The sequence below is a fragment of the Lagopus muta genome, chromosome 8 (genome assembly GCF_023343835.1).
Source record: "Lagopus muta isolate bLagMut1 chromosome 8, bLagMut1 primary, whole genome shotgun sequence".
NCBI lineage: Eukaryota > Metazoa > Chordata > Aves > Galliformes > Phasianidae > Lagopus > Lagopus muta.
In genome coordinates this window covers 25,042,498-25,060,283 of record NC_064440.1, presented here as the reverse complement: position 1 = coordinate 25,060,283, position 17,786 = coordinate 25,042,498, and the positions used below count along the sequence as shown (strand labels likewise).

General features: G+C 41.5%; 2 protein-coding genes across 6 annotated transcripts in view; one reads left to right on the top strand and one right to left on the bottom strand.

Annotated features, from left to right (window-relative positions):
• Positions 1–2,729: 2,729 nt before the first annotated feature.
• On the bottom strand, positions 2,730–10,195 carry WDR12 (WD repeat domain 12). Its single transcript, XM_048953237.1, has 13 exons — positions 10,095–10,195; positions 9,930–10,024; positions 9,738–9,832; positions 9,107–9,213; positions 8,204–8,319; positions 7,633–7,787; positions 6,836–6,881; positions 6,126–6,211; positions 5,799–5,939; positions 5,585–5,690; positions 4,675–4,807; positions 3,884–3,956; positions 2,730–3,156 (listed from the first exon to the last, which is right to left on the bottom strand). Exons 1-13 carry the CDS (start codon positions 10,133–10,135, stop codon positions 3,079–3,081), a joined length of 1,272 nt encoding a protein of 423 aa, XP_048809194.1. The 5' UTR covers positions 10,136–10,195; the 3' UTR covers positions 2,730–3,078.
• CARF (calcium responsive transcription factor) overlaps positions 6,922–17,786 on the top strand; it is a 36,244-nt gene continuing 25,379 nt past the window's right edge. Inside the window, exons 1-4 of one of the 5 annotated variants that reach the window (XM_048953182.1) lie at positions 6,922–7,023; positions 9,286–9,363; positions 14,647–14,862; positions 15,839–15,959. In XM_048953182.1, coding sequence (XP_048809139.1) covers positions 14,659–14,862; positions 15,839–15,959 — 325 coding nt within the window. In that variant the 5' untranslated portion in view covers positions 6,922–7,023; positions 9,286–9,363; positions 14,647–14,658. Of the gene's footprint in view, positions 7,024–9,220; positions 9,364–10,214; positions 10,253–10,376; positions 10,737–10,969; positions 14,863–15,838; positions 15,960–17,786 lie in introns of those variants that run through there. The other 4 variants (XM_048953183.1, XM_048953180.1, XM_048953181.1 and 1 more) reach the window with 4 other exon arrangements.

The window sequence follows — 17,786 nt, the reverse complement described above, 5'->3', positions numbered from 1 at the left end:
GACAGGTGATTAGACATCACAGCTAAAGAAGAACAGTTGGGTTAGTGAGCATCCCCCCAGTCATCCTCCAAGTGATCTCAACTGTCTGTCACATGTAGTTTACAGGAGATGTATACTGACTCAAGATCAGAACTTCTGTACGTTACATGTATATGTTGTAGACAACACAAGGAGAAAGGGCTTTTTGGATCAGTGACTTAATGGAGTGTTCTGCTGTAATAAATTGGACATATTTCTCCACGCGTTTTTTGCCAAATGTTAGTTCATATTAGGATGTTCTTCCAAACTGTCAAAGAAATTTCATTGCTTATACATTACATGCTGAAGGTCGCAGTAGCAGCTCCAGGGTGTTTATTTCAATGTTTGTTTGGTTTTAAAACCATTTCTACTCGCACTGAGGTGCTCTAAGACAATGTGCCACAAATTGGTCATGGCTATTAGTTGCCTAATAGAATAAATTGCAAAGATATGCAAAGTTAACATCTGGAAGTTCTGAATATGAATATCTGGTACAGCAGTTTGTGTTTTTATGGTCCAAGTTGTGCTTTTCATATTCCACAGAGTAAACCTCCTGATTTGGATGGTTTGATAAGACTCATGCAGATTGGGCAGCTACCTTTTCTGAATCAGGTTGATCCGGTTTCGTACTGGCAACAGAAAAACGGTGCGTTCCTGTGTTCTCACAATTTACAAGACTATTTTAATTGGTTTTCACGACAACTCATTTTCATCCAAATTTTCTCCCTAATTTGAGTTCTGTGCCAAATGTTTCCATGAAACACAAATGATGGCTCTAACTTGACTGGGATTTCTTTTGACATGTGATTTGTAACATAAGCTACTGTACATAGCCTGTTGCTGCCTAACCAAATCTGCAGGGCTCTTTGCATGTGTGTGACTTCTCTTACCTGAGGTGTCCAAGCAGGAGTCAGGCCAGCCACTGTGCTAAACCAATAGTGTTACTATTCTAATGACCTGTGTATTTGGACAGAAAACAAGGATAGCTTCTAGTTTTCTCTCCCAGAACAGGATGTTTAGCATTTATCTCCAGTTATCCAGTTAAGGAAACTATTTAACAGAGATGTAAATGGGGACAGGACAACTTGCTATGGCTTCGCATTCTCAAAGTGTACCTTGCAAAAACCTACAAGTGAACAATAACTAATCCTACTAAATGTGAATATGTGGTATATTCTCTTACATAAATATGCTATTCCTTCCCAGCTCTGAAATATTTTTAATTTATAGAAACCATTTTAAGTATATATAATTAAATGTCTCCTAGCATACATGTGCTGAAATCCAGCAAAGTATGCAGTTTATACTGGAAATTTATCAGCCTGCACAAAACTGATTGAAACTTCAAATGGGATTATTTTCATTAAGGAAAACCCTCACCACCACTAGCAGCTGAAAACAAAGTTGAAAGAGAGGTGCATGTCTTTTGCTCAGTGCGTTTTATGTATGGGTGGAGGGAGAGGTGCTGATGACGTGAGCTGAGGGGGCAGGAGCCTGGTGGTTCCCTGGGTTAGGAAAAGGAAATTGGAACTGTTAAAAGAACTGTGTTTCCTACGTAGGTATGCTGTTGAATATGGCAGCGGGTTAGGAAAGTTATCCAAAAAGCTGGTAAGTGGTCTTTGTTGAAGAAAAGCTATTTGATTTTAGGTTAAAATGCCCAAATGCTAGGATAATTGCCTCCAGACAAGATGGTTGCAGAAACTTGATAAACCCTTATTTTTAAGCTGTCTTGACTGCTTCTTGTTAAGTCCAGTAGCACCATATGGTCAGTACTTGCTGGAAATTTAAAAAACAAGAAAACCCCAACTTGCATGGAATTTCCTTGTCATTTGCATAACTAATAGCCTCATGCATTGGCCAAGAAAACATGCTCAAACAAAAGTTAAACAAAAAATAGTGTCAGGCTGCAGTTTAGAAAATGAAGTGTTCAAGCTGTGAGAACAGCTAAAGAAACACAGCTAAACTGAATTTTACATTATGAAATGGATTTAGTTTTGACTCTAGAATTTCTTCTTAGGCTAATTTCCAAAAATAAGCCATTGGACTTAAATGTCCTTTTCAAAGTAGGACCAATGACTTGAGTGATCTTATTGCAAAAGATGAAAATTGATTTGTTTTTCAGTTTAGCAGAAGTTCGATGAGATCAACTAACTCTAGGGTTGAATGATGATTAAATAATGAAGTGCTGTGCTGTAAGATTTTTCCATTAATTTCTTTTTATAGGAATTTGTTGATGATTTTTCCCATATGAAATCATGACATTTTCTAATGTACCAGGGCCAATTACTTCAAAAATAGTTTTATGGCAGGATTTTTATGTTGAAAGGGAGGAAGGAAGGCAAAAGTAATACTAAGTAGGTTGTTTCTGTGAACGGAAAGTTGTGAAATTTTCAGGGCAGTCTTCACAAGCAAATATCTAATTCAGCCATATGGTCGTGAGTTGCATAGTTGGGCAGTAGATCCTGAGCCAGCTTCATCCTAATGTACTGAAGGAAGTTACCATACCCTTAATTAAGTGGAATTTCTTATTAAAAGATTTATGTATATGAACAAAATCTACGTATCTCCTGGGTGTACTGAAGGTTTATGTTTAAGAACTGCCAATGAACCTACTGAAAGTCTGATTTTTATTTCAAGTGAGGCACTGGAGCAACAAACTTAGATAAAAGCTTTAATTTTTTATAAAGGGAATGCAGGTGAATGCAAAAAAAAAAAAATAATAATAATTTAGTCCAGTAACTTTTCCTCTAAGTGTCAATAACAGCTTACTGTTAATAAGAGGGCTATAGAAATAGCCATTTGAAAGATTTAAATGCAAAGTCATCAAAATGGGAAGAAACACCCTCTGCTGTTTCACGGTAAGCATGTGTGAAGCTGCTGGCTGTTGTTCTGCTCTTATGAATTCAGATACGGGTTACCAGTACAAAAAGTAGGAACAACTCTGAACTGCAAGTCTTCATTCAGATGTTGGGTGTGTATGGATGTTAACAGAGAGTGACTACTGGGAAGTTTGAAATTAAAAAAAAAAAAAAAAAAAAAAAGCCTTCTAGCTGTTGACCTTCATGCTCCAACATCAGAGGCTGTGGCTGGGTATCTGTAGCAATACAGTTTGTTGTCTGCACCTCCACTCAACAGCAACTGATGACAGAAAAAGAAAATTGTAGTCAACATCAGAACTATGCAAAATTCCCTAACAAATGTTAGAAATTCTCATTTTTCTCTCCTTGAAGATATGAGAAGAAATGATAAATAATGAACTGTTAATGCATGATGAAAATTCAGAATCCAAGCATGAGAGCAGTTTTGTCTCTGGCTCTCCTCCCAGAATTAGAAGTTTTTGTGGAAAACTTCTAAAGCTCTTTCTGCCTTTTCCTGTTTTCTAACTGGAGCCACATTGAGAGTTTTAAACCTTAGCATAAAATAATAAAAACATTTTGCATGTTTGCATCGTTACAGTAGCAGAACAGCTTGCTACAGAGGATTACAAAGTTCCCCCCTTCTACTTGCATCGCCATGCCTGATGTCTCCATTCTTGCTGCTGCTTTAGTCTCTGGCAGTAAATGGTACTTGGAACACATATTTTCTCAGTGAGATGTGCTGCTGTTTTCATTGCTCTCCCCAAGTGGAAGATGAGTATAATGCCCACTTAGTGCTACGGAACTTAAACTCCCATCCTACCTCCTTTCACAGTTGTACAGGGAAGCACTGCGATGACAGTAACACCTTTTTTACCCACTATCAACCAAAGCAACTAAAACTTCTTCCCCTCTTCTGCCATTAAGCATGTTAAATACCATAAGCAATACTGCCTTTAGCCCATTTCCTAACCACAATGCTTAAGCACATTCGCTCTTCGCATTCTTACCCCTGCTTCTGTCCAGTCCACGCACAAAACCTTATCTTCATGAGCAGCCAAGTCATACAGTGGAGCTTTGCAACTGGTAAAACACAGGTATATACAGTCACCTGTTTGAAATCACGTGAGCACTTCAACTCTTTAACAACGTACGGATATCCACTATTTGTGACCTTTCTGTTGCATTCTCTCTAGCTGATTGCTTCAGTGTTAAACTCTCTTGTCCCCAAAGAGAAAAGCAGCAGTATTTTTCACCTGCTTGAAAACTACTTTCAGACAGAAGGTTAATGAAGGTCTTTCTTCCATGTGGATACTGTTTGACTGTACTTTTTTTTTTTCCCCAGAAAAAATACATTTAAGTTTCCTGAATGCAGACCATTATTTGAAATTTGTACGAAAGTGCAAAAGCAGTAGCAAGTGAAATGTCATTATATTAGAGTTGCTCTTCAGAAATAGCATGTTTTGTTCTTTAGCTGAGGAATGTGTAGCAGAACCACTGTTCTTAACCTCAGTAGCAACATTAGGTTCCTAACTCGTGCTTCACAGTCAGCGCTGCCCTTAATATCAGTGATGTCCTGTGTTGGAACACCACGCAGCTCTCATGATTAGGCCAAAGGTCCTTGAATAGATTACAAATATTTTTCTTCATTATGTGCCTGACTCCTGAATCCTAGCAGATTTCCACCATCACCTCAGGAGTTTCCAGTGAATTTCTAACGCTGACTTTGTGATTTCACTAGGCTAACTGACACTGTAAGCTTACATGCCTTTGACTAGCATGGGACATGTGTTTATTTTACCTTCTTGTGTCCCACAGCTTCACAATGTTGTCCAGAGAACCAGAGATCAGCTGATGCTCATGGGTGGGTGACCACTTCACAGATGTCACCCAGCCTGTGTGAGAAGTCAGAGACAGGAGAACCAAGGAGCCATCTGGACAGGAGAAAAAAAGAAGCTGCTCACAGCCAATGTCAACTGCAACTGGCCCTTTTAAGATGCATACAAAATTTGGTCAGCAACACCTTTGTGTCTGAAGTAAGTGTCTGTCCCCAGTATTCTGCAATTGTTATCTCAGAAATCAAAGTGAACATACACAAAAAGTCACACTAGTTCTGGCAGAAGGAATTCATATTAAAAAAAAAAAAAATTTCACTAAACTCTCTTCTCAAACATTCTTAGATAAAAAAAAAAGTAGCTTTTATTATTAACAAATAAGAGGATAATACAGTTGAAATCTTGACTGGATTTATAGAAGCTGAATAAGTAAACGTCTCTATGGAATAAATCCAGTTGGCTCAGTTCTAAGTGATTAGCAGTCCTGTGTAAGAAGGCAACAGAATAATGTAACAAAATGACTGCTACTTTGCTTAAATGATGGTCCCACCAATTTGAGTGTGGCAGCTTAAACCGAGGGACTGAGTCCTTAAATAAAGTAAAATAAAACAGTACAGGTTTGCAATTATGCAGTTGAATGTATGTTATTAGGATTTCTTGTTTGTTTTTTAAAAAAGTGAAAACCAGTTGAATTAGTTTTCTGAATTATTTGATGAGAAACCAAAGTAGTCTTGCACTCAGTTACAGAAAATAGAAGAAATGTCTGTATTTAATAAAAGTTCCCAAATGGCTTATTTCTAGCAGAGGCATGAGAAGGCAAGTTTTGAGATGCTTTTGGAACACCTTCATGAACGTGCATGTTTATCACCTCCTCACCTTTGCCACGAGGATCCCATAGTCTGATATGTCTGTCAGTACTCCCAGATGCCAGACGTCGACACAGAGGTGAGTAAGAAATGGAATTAAACACTTTGTTTCCTGTCTGTCAAAAACAAACAAAAACCTTTAAAAGAGGAGCTACTGGTTGGTACTTTTGTTACTTTTGTTTAAGGTGGACATCAGTTGAATATAGGAAGTACAGCAATCTCACCAAAGTTGATTTGAGACCCCCGGTCTCAGCATCCCAGAACTTAATGGTGTGGTCCCACGATGCACTGCAGATTTCTTCAGCATCTGACCAGAGCACAGAAGAGATGGCTTCTGTGTGGCCAGAGAGGGTTGCCAGGGGAGTCTAGGATTTAAAAGTGAGATTAGAGTGAGCATAATTAACACACCTATCTTTCAGTAAATAAAAATGTCTGATCTACCTCAGACATATCACCAAAGATTTTTTTCTTGTATAGTAACTATTAACAAAGAGAAATCATATTCTACGGCTGCACTTCACAATCTCCTACAAGCCTGGAGCTCATCTTACCCTTGTTAGTCCCAACTGTTCCGTTTTCTGCTTCTTCCGTGGTCTGTTAGCTGCTTCTTCCATTTCATCCTCTTCATCTGTAGGGACTATGACAGAAGACAGTCAGACTTGATCTAGAGGTTTCCACAGAATTTTTAAGACAATCCTTCCTGATGGGAAATCCTAACAGTAATTCAAGTATGTGGTAAACACAATCTTTCCTTCAGAAATAGTATCCACATAAATACTCCTAAGCCAGAAGAGTATATCTTGTAACAGTAAAAAAACAAAAACATTCAAATGAAAAAAATTAGTCTATGTTACTAGAAAAGACCTGACCATCTTACTTTGCTTCATACTATGGTGTTAATAGACCAGAAAAATAACCCATAGGCCTTTGCTTTACAGTCTATACTCAAACCTGCATTTTATATAAACCCATCAAAAATAAAAGAAATGGACACAAAGTTTTGTGTTCTAAATAAAATAAACAGCAGCATGCAGTTCAATGCTATACCTGAAATTGTTACCAACCAAAACAGTGACTTTAAGATACTATTTACAGTCTTGCAAAGCTATTGCAAAAAAAAAAAAAAAAAAAAAAGGCAAAAGTTATAACTTTTATTAATAAATACCAAATTTTCTCAAAGAAAAAGGTATTCAGGTATCCATCATTCAGGTTATTGCTAGCACCGTTCTGAATGTGGCCAAGAATCTCAGCTTAGACTTACCTGCAGACCAAATCTTTAGCATTTTATCCCAAGATCCACTGCAGAACTGAACAAACAGAAATGTTTTGTTAACAGATGTTCCTGTCAGACCTCGCAAGCCATACCAAGCACAGTTTCTCCTTGAAAAATTAACCAATGGATTGTAATACATAACAATTCTGCACCCCTCAAATGGGACCAAAAAAAAGGTACAGATCAAATTACTCCTTTTCCTACCCTTGCAGGAAGAGTATCTATAAAATCTCTCTTTTCTTATCACCAGTACTTTATTTTTTCATCTGTCTGATAGAGTCAAGATGAGAGAGGCAACTCTACCTTTGGTATGAATGCTTCTAAGTGTTCAAGTCCTGCAGAAAGAGAAAATACCTCTTCCACTATCAGCTTTTTCTGAGTGTTTCTCTAGAAATACTTTTTCTGATCCAAAATTACTGTTGTAATTTACACAGAATTTGAAAATAGTTCATTATAACACACATTCATATGTGTAAAATGCAAGGTTTCCTTAAAAGTAAACTTTAACTTCACTCTCAGAAATCAAAAGCAGCACTATTTAAAGCCACTTTCAGCCTTCTGTGGTACTGGAGTAAGTGGATGTCTTTATTTGAAAAGAAGACCTGGTGTTCATGCAGCACTCCTAGATTATCTTAGTAACCATAATTTCTAACAGGAATAGAAATGTATCTATGTCAGTCACAATAATATCATGACTGTCACTAGACAGGAAAAAGAAAATTTCTTTTGAGTTACAGGTTGCTAACATCCCAAAATCCAAACATTTTCTTCAGGCGGTCACTCACTTTAGTCCTTGTGCAATCAACTGCCACAGAGTCTACACTCCCAGCATGTCCTCTGCAGCAGTGAAGGGCTTTCACTTTGTTCTTCTCCACGTTCCACTCCCAGAGGAGGATAGTTTGGTCCATAGATGCACTGATTAACAGGCAGGATAAACTATCTGAGGAAGAAAGAAGGCATGTTCACCCTCAACTTTGCTTTCAAAAATATTTATAGGAATTGTTATAGTTGAAGAAATAGTAGATAGAAACCCTATCTACCAGTAACGTGATGTTCACATCATGTTACCCTGCAAGTAAAACTAATACAAGTAAGTCTGGAAAGGTGGTTGACAATGTGCGTGTTAAACTACTACGTTCATTACTGTTAATGGAATGTCTTAATGGCACCATTACTTGGTTTACAAAAAACAACTGATAGGGACTGACATAATATCTTGACTTCTGGACATGGTTGTGGGCAACCTGTTCTAGGTGTTGCTGCTTGCATAGGGCAGTTGGACCTCAACCATTCATTCTTCACGATTGAGAAATGCTGACATTTCTCTCCCAATAAATTGAACTATTATATACTGACCTTGCTTCACCCATGCCACATCCTTCACTACTTCTGTATGCCCAGCTATTGTCATGATAGATTTTCCTTCTAAAGACCAGATTCGGGCAGACTGATCATAGCAGCCAGTTAGTATCCTGCAAGACACAGAATTTAACATTGTTATTTTTGAAGCTTTGAAGTTATCTTTGTTTCAATGAAACAAGAAATACAGAAGAATATGAACATAGTATCTGGTTACCTGAAATGACTTCGTTAAAAAACTGTGCAAAAAAAAAAAAAGAAAAAAGAGCAAAGCTATGAGTGCAGGACAAAGAATAGCAATGGTAGTACTGCATATTCTGGTTGTGAGTCTTAAATTACCTTTTAAATGATGTACAAAATGTTATTGTTCATAGTGTGTTAACAGGTGGATCCTGAAGCATTTTCAAACTATATGTTAATACAGAAACATGGGCTAGTTGATTGGAAAATCAGTTTTAAAATACATTGCTTAAGGACAATGATATGCTTTAAAGAAAAGCCCTGCACAAAGCTATGCAGTTGTATTTGCTGCTGTACACCCATCCCATTTGAAGTCAAAAGGATTTAAGATTTAAAATAGATACATCTTGCTTCCTTTCAGAGATGGTAAACAGTATTTGTATTACCCATTTCTACTAAGAGTCCTATGTTGAAATATTTGTCTGGTTCTGTGCTGACTTCAACACAATTTCTGAGGTGTTAAAACTATAAAGTGCTTATAAAAGCAAACAGCTGTTGGACTTGATAGGCTAAAAAGGAAAATCAAGTCAAAAGCAGAGCAAGGAGAAAAAAATAACAGTTTAGTAAAGAAACAGAATAGCACTCCATTTAACACTATGGAGTCCTGTGCATACGTCAGGAGTAAGAAAGAAAAATCGTAGAACTGGTTTAGCGTGGTACCATTCTTCAGTGGCCTGAACAGAGCTGATCCAGTCATCGTGGAAGATGCACTCCTCGGGCTGTGGGGCCATGTATTTCTCCACATACTCAATTTCCACCACTTCTTCCTGAGCTCACAAACAAAATATTTATTTAGTGTGCTTTTATTTTTCTTAATAACAATCATACTTTAATTGCAGTGTGGTGCAAAGGTGCAAGTGTTTTGGGCAGAGATCTTGGCACCAACAATTCTGGGTTAGTGGACCTACAGCTGTCAGGTGAGTGATGTTGCTTTCTCTATAGCTGTAGCAAATTATGGTTAATAGCAAGCTGACAGCAGAAGCTATTATCTTCACTGTTATCGCGTTCCTCTTCTGTATCTACCACTTAAAACTGGTGTCTAAAATATAATTCATAGGGTACGGCTTTCGCGAGGCGATGCTGACTTCCCCCTCTGCCCTCAATTTAACTGCTGTTGCAGGGGCCTCAACACACGTGAATGATGAACTTAAAACACGGTACAGAGACAAGAGCTTGGATAACGGTGTTCCGTTGTCCAGAGCTTCTAATCTCACACTCTGTCGTTATTTTGCCGTTCAGACTGAGTTTAAACTTGCGGGGACTTCTGGGTCAGTCAGAAAAGCAGCCTCACCGTAGAGATGTTCTCCATCTCCATGTGCGTGACCAGCGGCACGCGCAGGAACTGGCCCTGGATGAGGAAGTCGAACTCCACATATTTGTGGTCCGCTGAAACAAAGCAGAGAGCGTTCCCTTTGAGTACGGGTGAGGGGCCCCGCGCCGAGTACCGAGCTGCTCCGGGCCGGGCCCCTCCCGCGGCACCTACCGGCGCGCGCCGCCAGCAGCTTGTTGATGAGGTGACTGAGGTCGGCGGTCTCGGAGGCCGCGGGCACGGAGAACGGAACGTCCTCTACGGCGTACCTGCGGGCACACGGCGCCGTTAGCGGTCCCATCCTGTAACCGACCCCCCGACCCAGCCGCGCCGCCTCACCTAGGGTTCTCGGCGCGGAACCTCGCGGTGAGCTGCGCCATGCCGGCACCGTCGCCCCCAGCAGCCCGCGCGCCGTCGCGGAGCCCCTCCCGCCGCCGGGCACCGCGCGTGCGCTGAGGGGCGGCCTCCATGGCGGCGCCGGCGGGAGCCCCGGCGAGGTGGGGCGGGCAGGGCGCGGGGCGGGGGAGGGGCGCGGTGTCCCCGGCGGAGGGCGGTGCCCCGCGCCTCCCTTGCCGTGAGGGGCGGCGGTGAGCGGGGCTGGGGAGGCGAAGGAGGCGAGGCGCGGACGACGGCCGCCGGCCTGCCGCGCCCCGCAGGAGGAGGCGCGGGGCGCCGCCAAGAGCGTCCCGCTTTCGCGCCTCCCGCCTTCGCGCCTCCCGCCGTGCGGGCTGGGGTGTTCGTGAGGTGGGCCTCGTGTGAGGCGGGCGCCGCGTTGCCCCTCCGGCGTTACGGTGCCGTGAGCTGCTCCCGCACCTGCCATGCACACCCGCTATGCGTTCGTTCGCCTGGTTGTAACTCGTCGCTGGGGGCGTCGCCGTGCCCTCACCGACCCGTTACGGCGTTACTGTGTGTGACTCGCGCCCTGTGTGGGGGCTGACCTGCTGACCTCAGGGGCAGCTCTGGAGGGAGTGTTTAATTGTGGTAAGCCTTGCGATTTTAAGTCTTTTCTTAAGACCTTTGCGTTATTTTATAATAACAATCGTGGAGCAGCAAGGCCTCCATCCGTACAGCTGAAGTACAGGCTGACGGCAGGACAGGCAGAATTGCTGTTAGCAGTGCTGAAGGCACGGGTTTGTACAATCCAGCCTTTTTTTTTTTTTTTTTTTTTTTTTTTTCCTTTTTTTTGATATGGTAACACACTGAGGTGTCTGAGGAGATTCCCATATGTCAGTGCAATCCAACGTGCTTCTTGTCACTGTGAGTTCATCTCTTTTGTTTTTGTAATGCTTCAGCTTTCTTTCTGAGACTGATATCCACACTGTTGTCTCAGCGTTAAAAGTTAGATGTGGGGCTTCAGGATGCAGCACTTCTCAGGGCCTCACGTCTGGGGGCAGAGCAGCACCCACTGCTGAGAGCACCTGGAGTGCTGTCCTTGGGGCGGATGTGTCTGCAGTCTGCTGCATTATGAGGAGGAAAGGCTTGGAGCAGCTGGGATCTGCCTTTCGTAGAATCATAGAATGTTTGGGTTGGAAGGGGCCCTTGAGATCACCTGTTTCCAACCCTGCGGTTGTAGGCAGGGACAATTCCATTTAGACCAGGTTGCTTGTGGCTCCATGCAGCCTGGCATTGAATGCTTCCACAGCCTCCCTGGGCAGCTTGTTCCAGTGTCTCACTACCCTTACAGTATCAAGCGATCCTGAGCAACCAGCGCATTTGTCTCTGGCACTGATTTGCTGATATCAATGCTGTAGGCTGGACTGCATTGCATTATGTTGGCTATCTTGAAAATCCTGCCTATGAGACTGCCGTTGATACTCTGGTGATGGAGTTGTGCTTACCTGTGTGTACTATGCTTCGTGGCTGCTTACCCTCTTTGTGGAGTTGGACTGAAGTGCCCGCAGATATTGCTTTATTTGTAGCAGAGCATTCCCTGTGGGGCAGGCAGGGTAAGGGAAGCGGCCCTGTGGGGTTCAAAATGCTGGGCTGGGAGTGGCCTAGGGCTTTCTGGGGAGTGCTGCCACTGTTGCTCAGTTCTGCACTGACTTTAAGCTCCTACATCTCTCCTGGGCTTCCTGGTAAATGTGTGTTGCTGGTGCGTTCTGTTTGAAATTGTCATGTACAACTTTTAGGAATAGATAGCTATGTATTATTTACTCATTTACGACAAATATCCATGTATGGATCTATACACAGGAAACCGTCTTATTTGAGGAATTTGTCAGTAATACTTATCTAGCTGTAAAGCATATTAACTGTGTATATGCTTTTAAGCATGCATGTAAATATTATCTCTCTAGGATAAAAAAAAATCATCTTTCTGTTTGGGATTGCACAGAAGTGAGGCTTATGAAGCCTGAACGGTTACACCACAGAGTTCATTCCAGGGTGGTATGCATGCCCTGATTTCCCTGGGTTAGAGCAGTGGTTAGACAAAGCCACCAAACAGAAACAGACTGAGGGCTTCTTTAAAACACAAAGGTACAACTTGAGGCACAAGGTGTTTCTGGGCTGTTTATTCCAGGAAGCCAAAAGACTATCACTGTGTATTTGCTCTATGGCTATCATTTTTCCTTGGGCTTTATTAACCAGCCTGTGAAGTGGAGAACATTGCCTGCTTGGGCTGCTGGTTCATCCTTGTGCAGCTGTCCTGGTGCTCTGGAGAAAGGTTGCAGAGCACTCAGAGCATGCTGGCGTTCTCTTCAGGTTACTTCTAAGAACTGAATCTGCTGCCTCAGCTAAACTGACGTATCTTGACATCTTAGTTGGGGGGAACTGGTTGAGTGATGTGAGTGATAATGAAATCCAGCTCTGACTGCTGTGCTTTTTTTTTTTTTTAATATATATTTTTTTCTTTTGCTTTCAGTATGCTTTATGTATTTAAATTGAAATATCTCGTAATTGCTTTCAGATCCAAAGCTCCAAAATACTTAGTAAAAGTTAATAACTTTATTTAAAGCTTGGTTTGGAATATCCTCACTTGAAAATTGAATGGAAAATTAAATCTGCTTTAGATTAAAGTATTTATTCTATTAGACATATGAGCAGCTTCACTTCGCAGTGTTGTTCATACTAGCAGGATGCTTTATTCATTTTTAGAAGCCAAGATGCGAGTTTACTTTGACTGTGGTCCTTGTATTTTTACAGAGCGAAACACATCTGTGCTTCCAGGGCAGTACAGCTCTTTCCAAAAGGTTTTCTAGCCTTTTACATTCTCTTCAATAAAGCTGTAAATGGTTGAGAAGCCACAGCCAAGGTGGTCTTACTGAAGAAATTGTCTGTATTGTGAAGAATACAAAGCTGTTAACATACTGCTGCTTGTCTTCAATATAAATACTGGAGGGAAAAACTAAGTGCCTTTCTCCGTCCTCCACCCAAACTCTAGGAATTGTCTCCTCTTCACTTTGGCATGTTGTGTATGTACTGGAATATATTACGTGCTTTAGTAAACGTCAGGGCTGGGTGAGTTTGTCTTTTTGTCGAGCTGCTTATAAATATTTGGGACTGGTCACTCTTTAAAGGCTGTACTGTTTGGATCCAAGCCTTAAACTGTGGCTGTGGCAGTTCACTGTCTAATATTCTCTGTTTGCTCGCAGGTTTGCAGTGGGCTTTTCTTTGGGATGAGAGATAGATCTCCCAAGTGCTGGGAGCTCTGTTGTTCTGTCCTTCATCTCTTGGTTCACGCCAACTTTTCTTTCCAGACATCTGCTGTTTTTCCTGCCCAAAGCTGAGAGCTGTGGGCTAACAACATAAACTGTCATTTAAATGTTGCTTTTTACTTCTTCAAAACAAACTCAATGTTCTTCAAGACGGCTGCACGACAGATTTGGGTAATTGAAGCCCTGTGTGTTATTATGGAAGGAGGTGACTAATATTTTCATAAAGCAGTGCTGGTGTATCTTTAAATATCAAATATCTCAGGATGTGAGGAGATTAGCGCTTGTGAACTGGATGCAAAGCAGAAGAGTTGTTGTATGCTTATCTGTGTATGCAACAAGTTGGGCAAATTGTCTCACACAAGGCACTAAAACAGACTCCTGGAGCAACACGCTGATATTTTTCTGCAGTGAATAATAAAGTGATAAAGAAGCAAGGGTCTTTATCTTGAGGGATTTGTTGTGAGCGGACAGCAGGGCTGGAAATTGTCAGGCTAGATTTTTAAGACCGAAAAAAGCCTGCAGCAGTATCTTGGTTCAGCCGAAAGTACTGAAATGGTTCTGTAATTTTCCAGGTCATCTTGTAATGGAAGAAAACGGACCGTGATGTCGTTATGGAAAGATCTCATGTTTTGTTTGTAGGCAACCTCAGCAGCACTGGGCAGTCAGAAATTTGCAGTCAGGGTTTCCAGATGAAATACAAAAGTCCTGGTTCTGTAGGGGCTTTTGCATCATCTCTGATTAATTTACAGTTCAATGTCACATCAGTTTATTTATTGTTCACTTTATACATCGTCTGTCTTTTGTAAGAACAGAAATTCCTTCTGTCTTGCTCTTGTGCCATTCAGTTTTGAACTGCTGAATATCTGGATGCTGCGTGTCATGATGTAATTGTATTTCCTAACTCCCGTTACTGCGCTGCAGAAATATTTCATTGTGACATTGTGACAGTGGAATTCCTCATTAAAATAATGCTTGGTGTGTCTCGGTGTAGAAGGAGTTCAGATCACTTGAAACTCGGATCAGATTGCTCAGTCACTACGTGTCATGTGTGCGTTTGTATTTTCAGCATGAAAATGGAAAACAGAAATGGGACTTGCGGCTCCTTACATAGAAAGACATAGAGCACCGTCTGAGTATGACGTGTTTCCTGACCGTTCAAACGCTCTTTTTTGTTTTTAAAAGCGGCAATCTCTGCTTGGGATTAAAGTGCATTTTACTCTTTTTTCCTCTGAAAGCGTGTGACCTGCATGGCTTCCAGGGATCCATCACTGGGACAGAGCGACTCTCCTGCAGCCTTGCCGATCGCCGTACGCCTCTTGGGCAGCTCTGCGTCCTCAGCTGCGCCTGCGCGGCCGCCTCCACCTCTATCCACAGAGGAGCTCCACCTGCTCGAGCCCAATGGCCAGGCGCTCTGCGAGCTGCAGCCCCTCGGGGCATCCAGTGCACACATGGTGAGTGCTGCCCAGCAGGGCAGGTGGTGAACAGACAGGTGATGGAGCCCTGTGAAGGACCCCTGAAAAAATGCAGAGCTTTTCTTGTGTCTTGAGCAACAAAATGAAACTTTTCCATGCTCCAGTTCATGCTCCTGTCGCTCTTCCTTAAGTAGGGAGATCCTACCTCCAGCTTTACTCATTTTATTAAAGAGCAGCATTTGTCATTATTCAGCATTTGTTCTGGTGTGGTGAGATCTCATGCTGCTACCACTGCTGCTCTCTCTATATCTGCTGGATTAGTTTCTTTTGGTTCGTAAGGACTGGGATATTAGCAAGAAGCCAACCCATTCTGTCAGTCCGTTTTTTTTTGGAGTTGCTTTGCTGGAAAAAGTTGATTTACAGTTCTTAGGTGTCTTGTTACAAAGTAAGTGTTCTTTCACTTAAGGATTGTGGTTGGCGCGTGTTGCACTGTCATTTAAAGGCACCTCACCCATTTGAACTGTAGTAAATCAGAATTGAGGTTATATTTTCTTCTGTCTGCTTTTGCATAAAATGCTGCTCATAGAGCTCAATTTCTCAGGGGTAAGATTGAAGGCTTTAACACGTTATGATTAATTCTACTAGATTAATTCTACTATTAATTCTACTAGTTCTAATTGTGAATGGGATTGCAACGATTCCAACAATGAATGGTCTTTGAGTTCTTTCATTTTCAAATAAATGTGTAATTCTTTGTAGAATCCCCTAAGGTGTTTTGGTTTTTTTTTTTTCATCTCCTTTAAAGAGTTAAAGGGTTTTTAGATAAGGTGGAAAACAATTTTAACTAATGAACAATAAATAGGTGGTTTTCTTAATACGTAAATTCAAGTTAACTTATAGACCATAATTCTAGCCAGAATATTTCCTGTTCCAGTAATAAACATAACTGGTCGACCTGCATCCTGATTACCGTGGCAGCTAGCATCACTCATACTTTTGTGTGATCACCATACAGATGATTGTTGCCAGCCAGTCAGAAAATGGCCAGGTGCTTCATGTCATTCCTTCTGCCCAGCCAGGAATGGCCCAGGTGATAATTCCTCATGGTCACCTTCTGGATGTCACTGGCACTCAGGGTGAGTTGAAGCTGTTGGGACGTGAGAACTAAATGTATCCTTTGTGATTCTTCTAATTTCTTTATTTTTTTAATGAATCTCTTGTTTGTATGCTTCCTTTCCTTGCCAATCTTAGAAGACCATAATTCATAGTTAAATGATCTGTTTTGATTATGAATGCAGCCCACAGCATTTTCTGTTGGACAAAGCTCTGTGAAATGAGGGTTATTTTGCTCACTTTAGGTGCATCATGGGTAAATTGAGAAGTCAAGGACAAAGCTGCTTGTCTTATTTACCATTAATAACTATATTTGTGCTACATCAGAGAACTATCATCAGCTTCAAGTTTTTATTATCTTCTTGATTCATTTTTGAGTTGAAGAGTTAGTTCAGGGAATACAGAGAAGAGAATTCATGTTCTGGTCTGCACCAGAGACCACATTTGGCAAGGCATCTTTTGTGAAGCCAGAAGTAGAGTATTAGGTAGAAATTCAGTTCCCCATGAAGCGAATGGGTTCTAACTTTTGTTTTATTGCCAAGATTTTGCCCTCAGTGTGTAAAGTGCTGCATCCTAAGTATGTGCTGAGGTGTGCAACTACAAGCACAAATTTTAAGCTCATCTTGAGGAGCACTCATTATCTATCTGTAAGCCAGGCTGGATGGCTAAAGACTATGTGCTAGTTTGCATTCACAGAATAAAACTGAGAACTTAGTTGTGTTTTGTCAAACTCTGAAAAATACGTTAAACTGTTCTGTATTTTCTGGAAGCAAAAAAAAAAAAATGAGCAAATTCTCCAAATCTGGGTACTGCTTGAGCATTCCTGTGGAAGAAGAGATTAAAGATAAGACTAATGTCTTGGGCTTCAAGTTGTCATTCAGCCTTTTTCACTTAAGGCTGGAATATGATTTCAGGATCCTACATTGAATGTGTGCTCCTGTGCTAATGCTTCTTGTTCTTTCCTCCCTCCCTACCTGCAGGGGTGAGACCACTGTTTAGTTAGCATAGTCTTATATGAGTTTACGCTGACAGTGAACCTTCAGGTTCTGAAGAATTGCTGCTACTTTTTATAGGCAATAATTTGTTACGCTTAATAGTATTTTTGCATTCACATTTTTCATCCTATGTGGTGCTCCCTGTGCATAGATCGTTTTTGCAGTGTTTGAATGCAAGTTCTATAACAGTACTACTGATTTCTTTTTCAAGGAACTTGCTATGTAAAAGACTTTGTAGTTGTTTAATCTTTGAAATGCCATTAGGAAGACTTGTCAAAGATTAAAGGGGAAGGAGAATAGAGTGTAAGAACTTGAGTTTCTCTTACCTGCAGGTAATGGTAATAGATAAAATGGCACAAGCTTCAGAGCAGAGCTTAGGCTCTTGGGAGTGTGTTTAGAAGGAGCCAGAGCTCCAAGCTTTGAGCCTGAGTGATGTCTCTCTGATATACACATTCATGAATCTTCTGACACGTAGTGGAAGTGCTGAGTCATGGCCTGAAACAGTGATTGTGCACCTCGTAGGAAGGCAGGGCCAATCCAGGGGAGCTCAGGTGCATGCGATGCAATGCAATGCAATGCAGTGCACTTGAGTGACCAGAAGGGGTCGAGCCCGGATCGGCTCCTACACAGACCTCATTTAAGGGCTGTCAGGGGGAGGCAGTGGTATCTCGCTGGGGATCCCTGCCTACCTTTGGAAGGTAAGCAGCTTTTTTGCCTTCATTTCCGTCCATGGCTGCTGCTTTTGGGTTTGTCCTCATTTGTTGCAGCCAAAGACTTTGCCACCCTGCTATTATTGCTATGGTTTCCATCACATTATAGCATTACATGACAGAAGCTGTCTAGCGGGCTGATTTC

Excerpts from the sequence above, each read along its gene's own strand:
- WDR12 (XM_048953237.1), bottom strand. The coding sequence starts at position 10,135 with ATGGCGCAGCTCACCGCGAGGTTCCGCGCCGAGAACCCTAG. Across the intron at positions 9,833-9,929 it reads GCTGCTGGCGGCGCGCGCCG|CGGACCACAAATATGTGGAG; the intron begins GTAGGTGCCGCG and ends GCTTTGTTTCAG. Across the intron at positions 6,882-7,632 it reads TTGATTGCACAAGGACTAAA|TTCTGCAGTGGATCTTGGGA; the intron begins GTGAGTGACCGC and ends CTGTTTGTTCAG.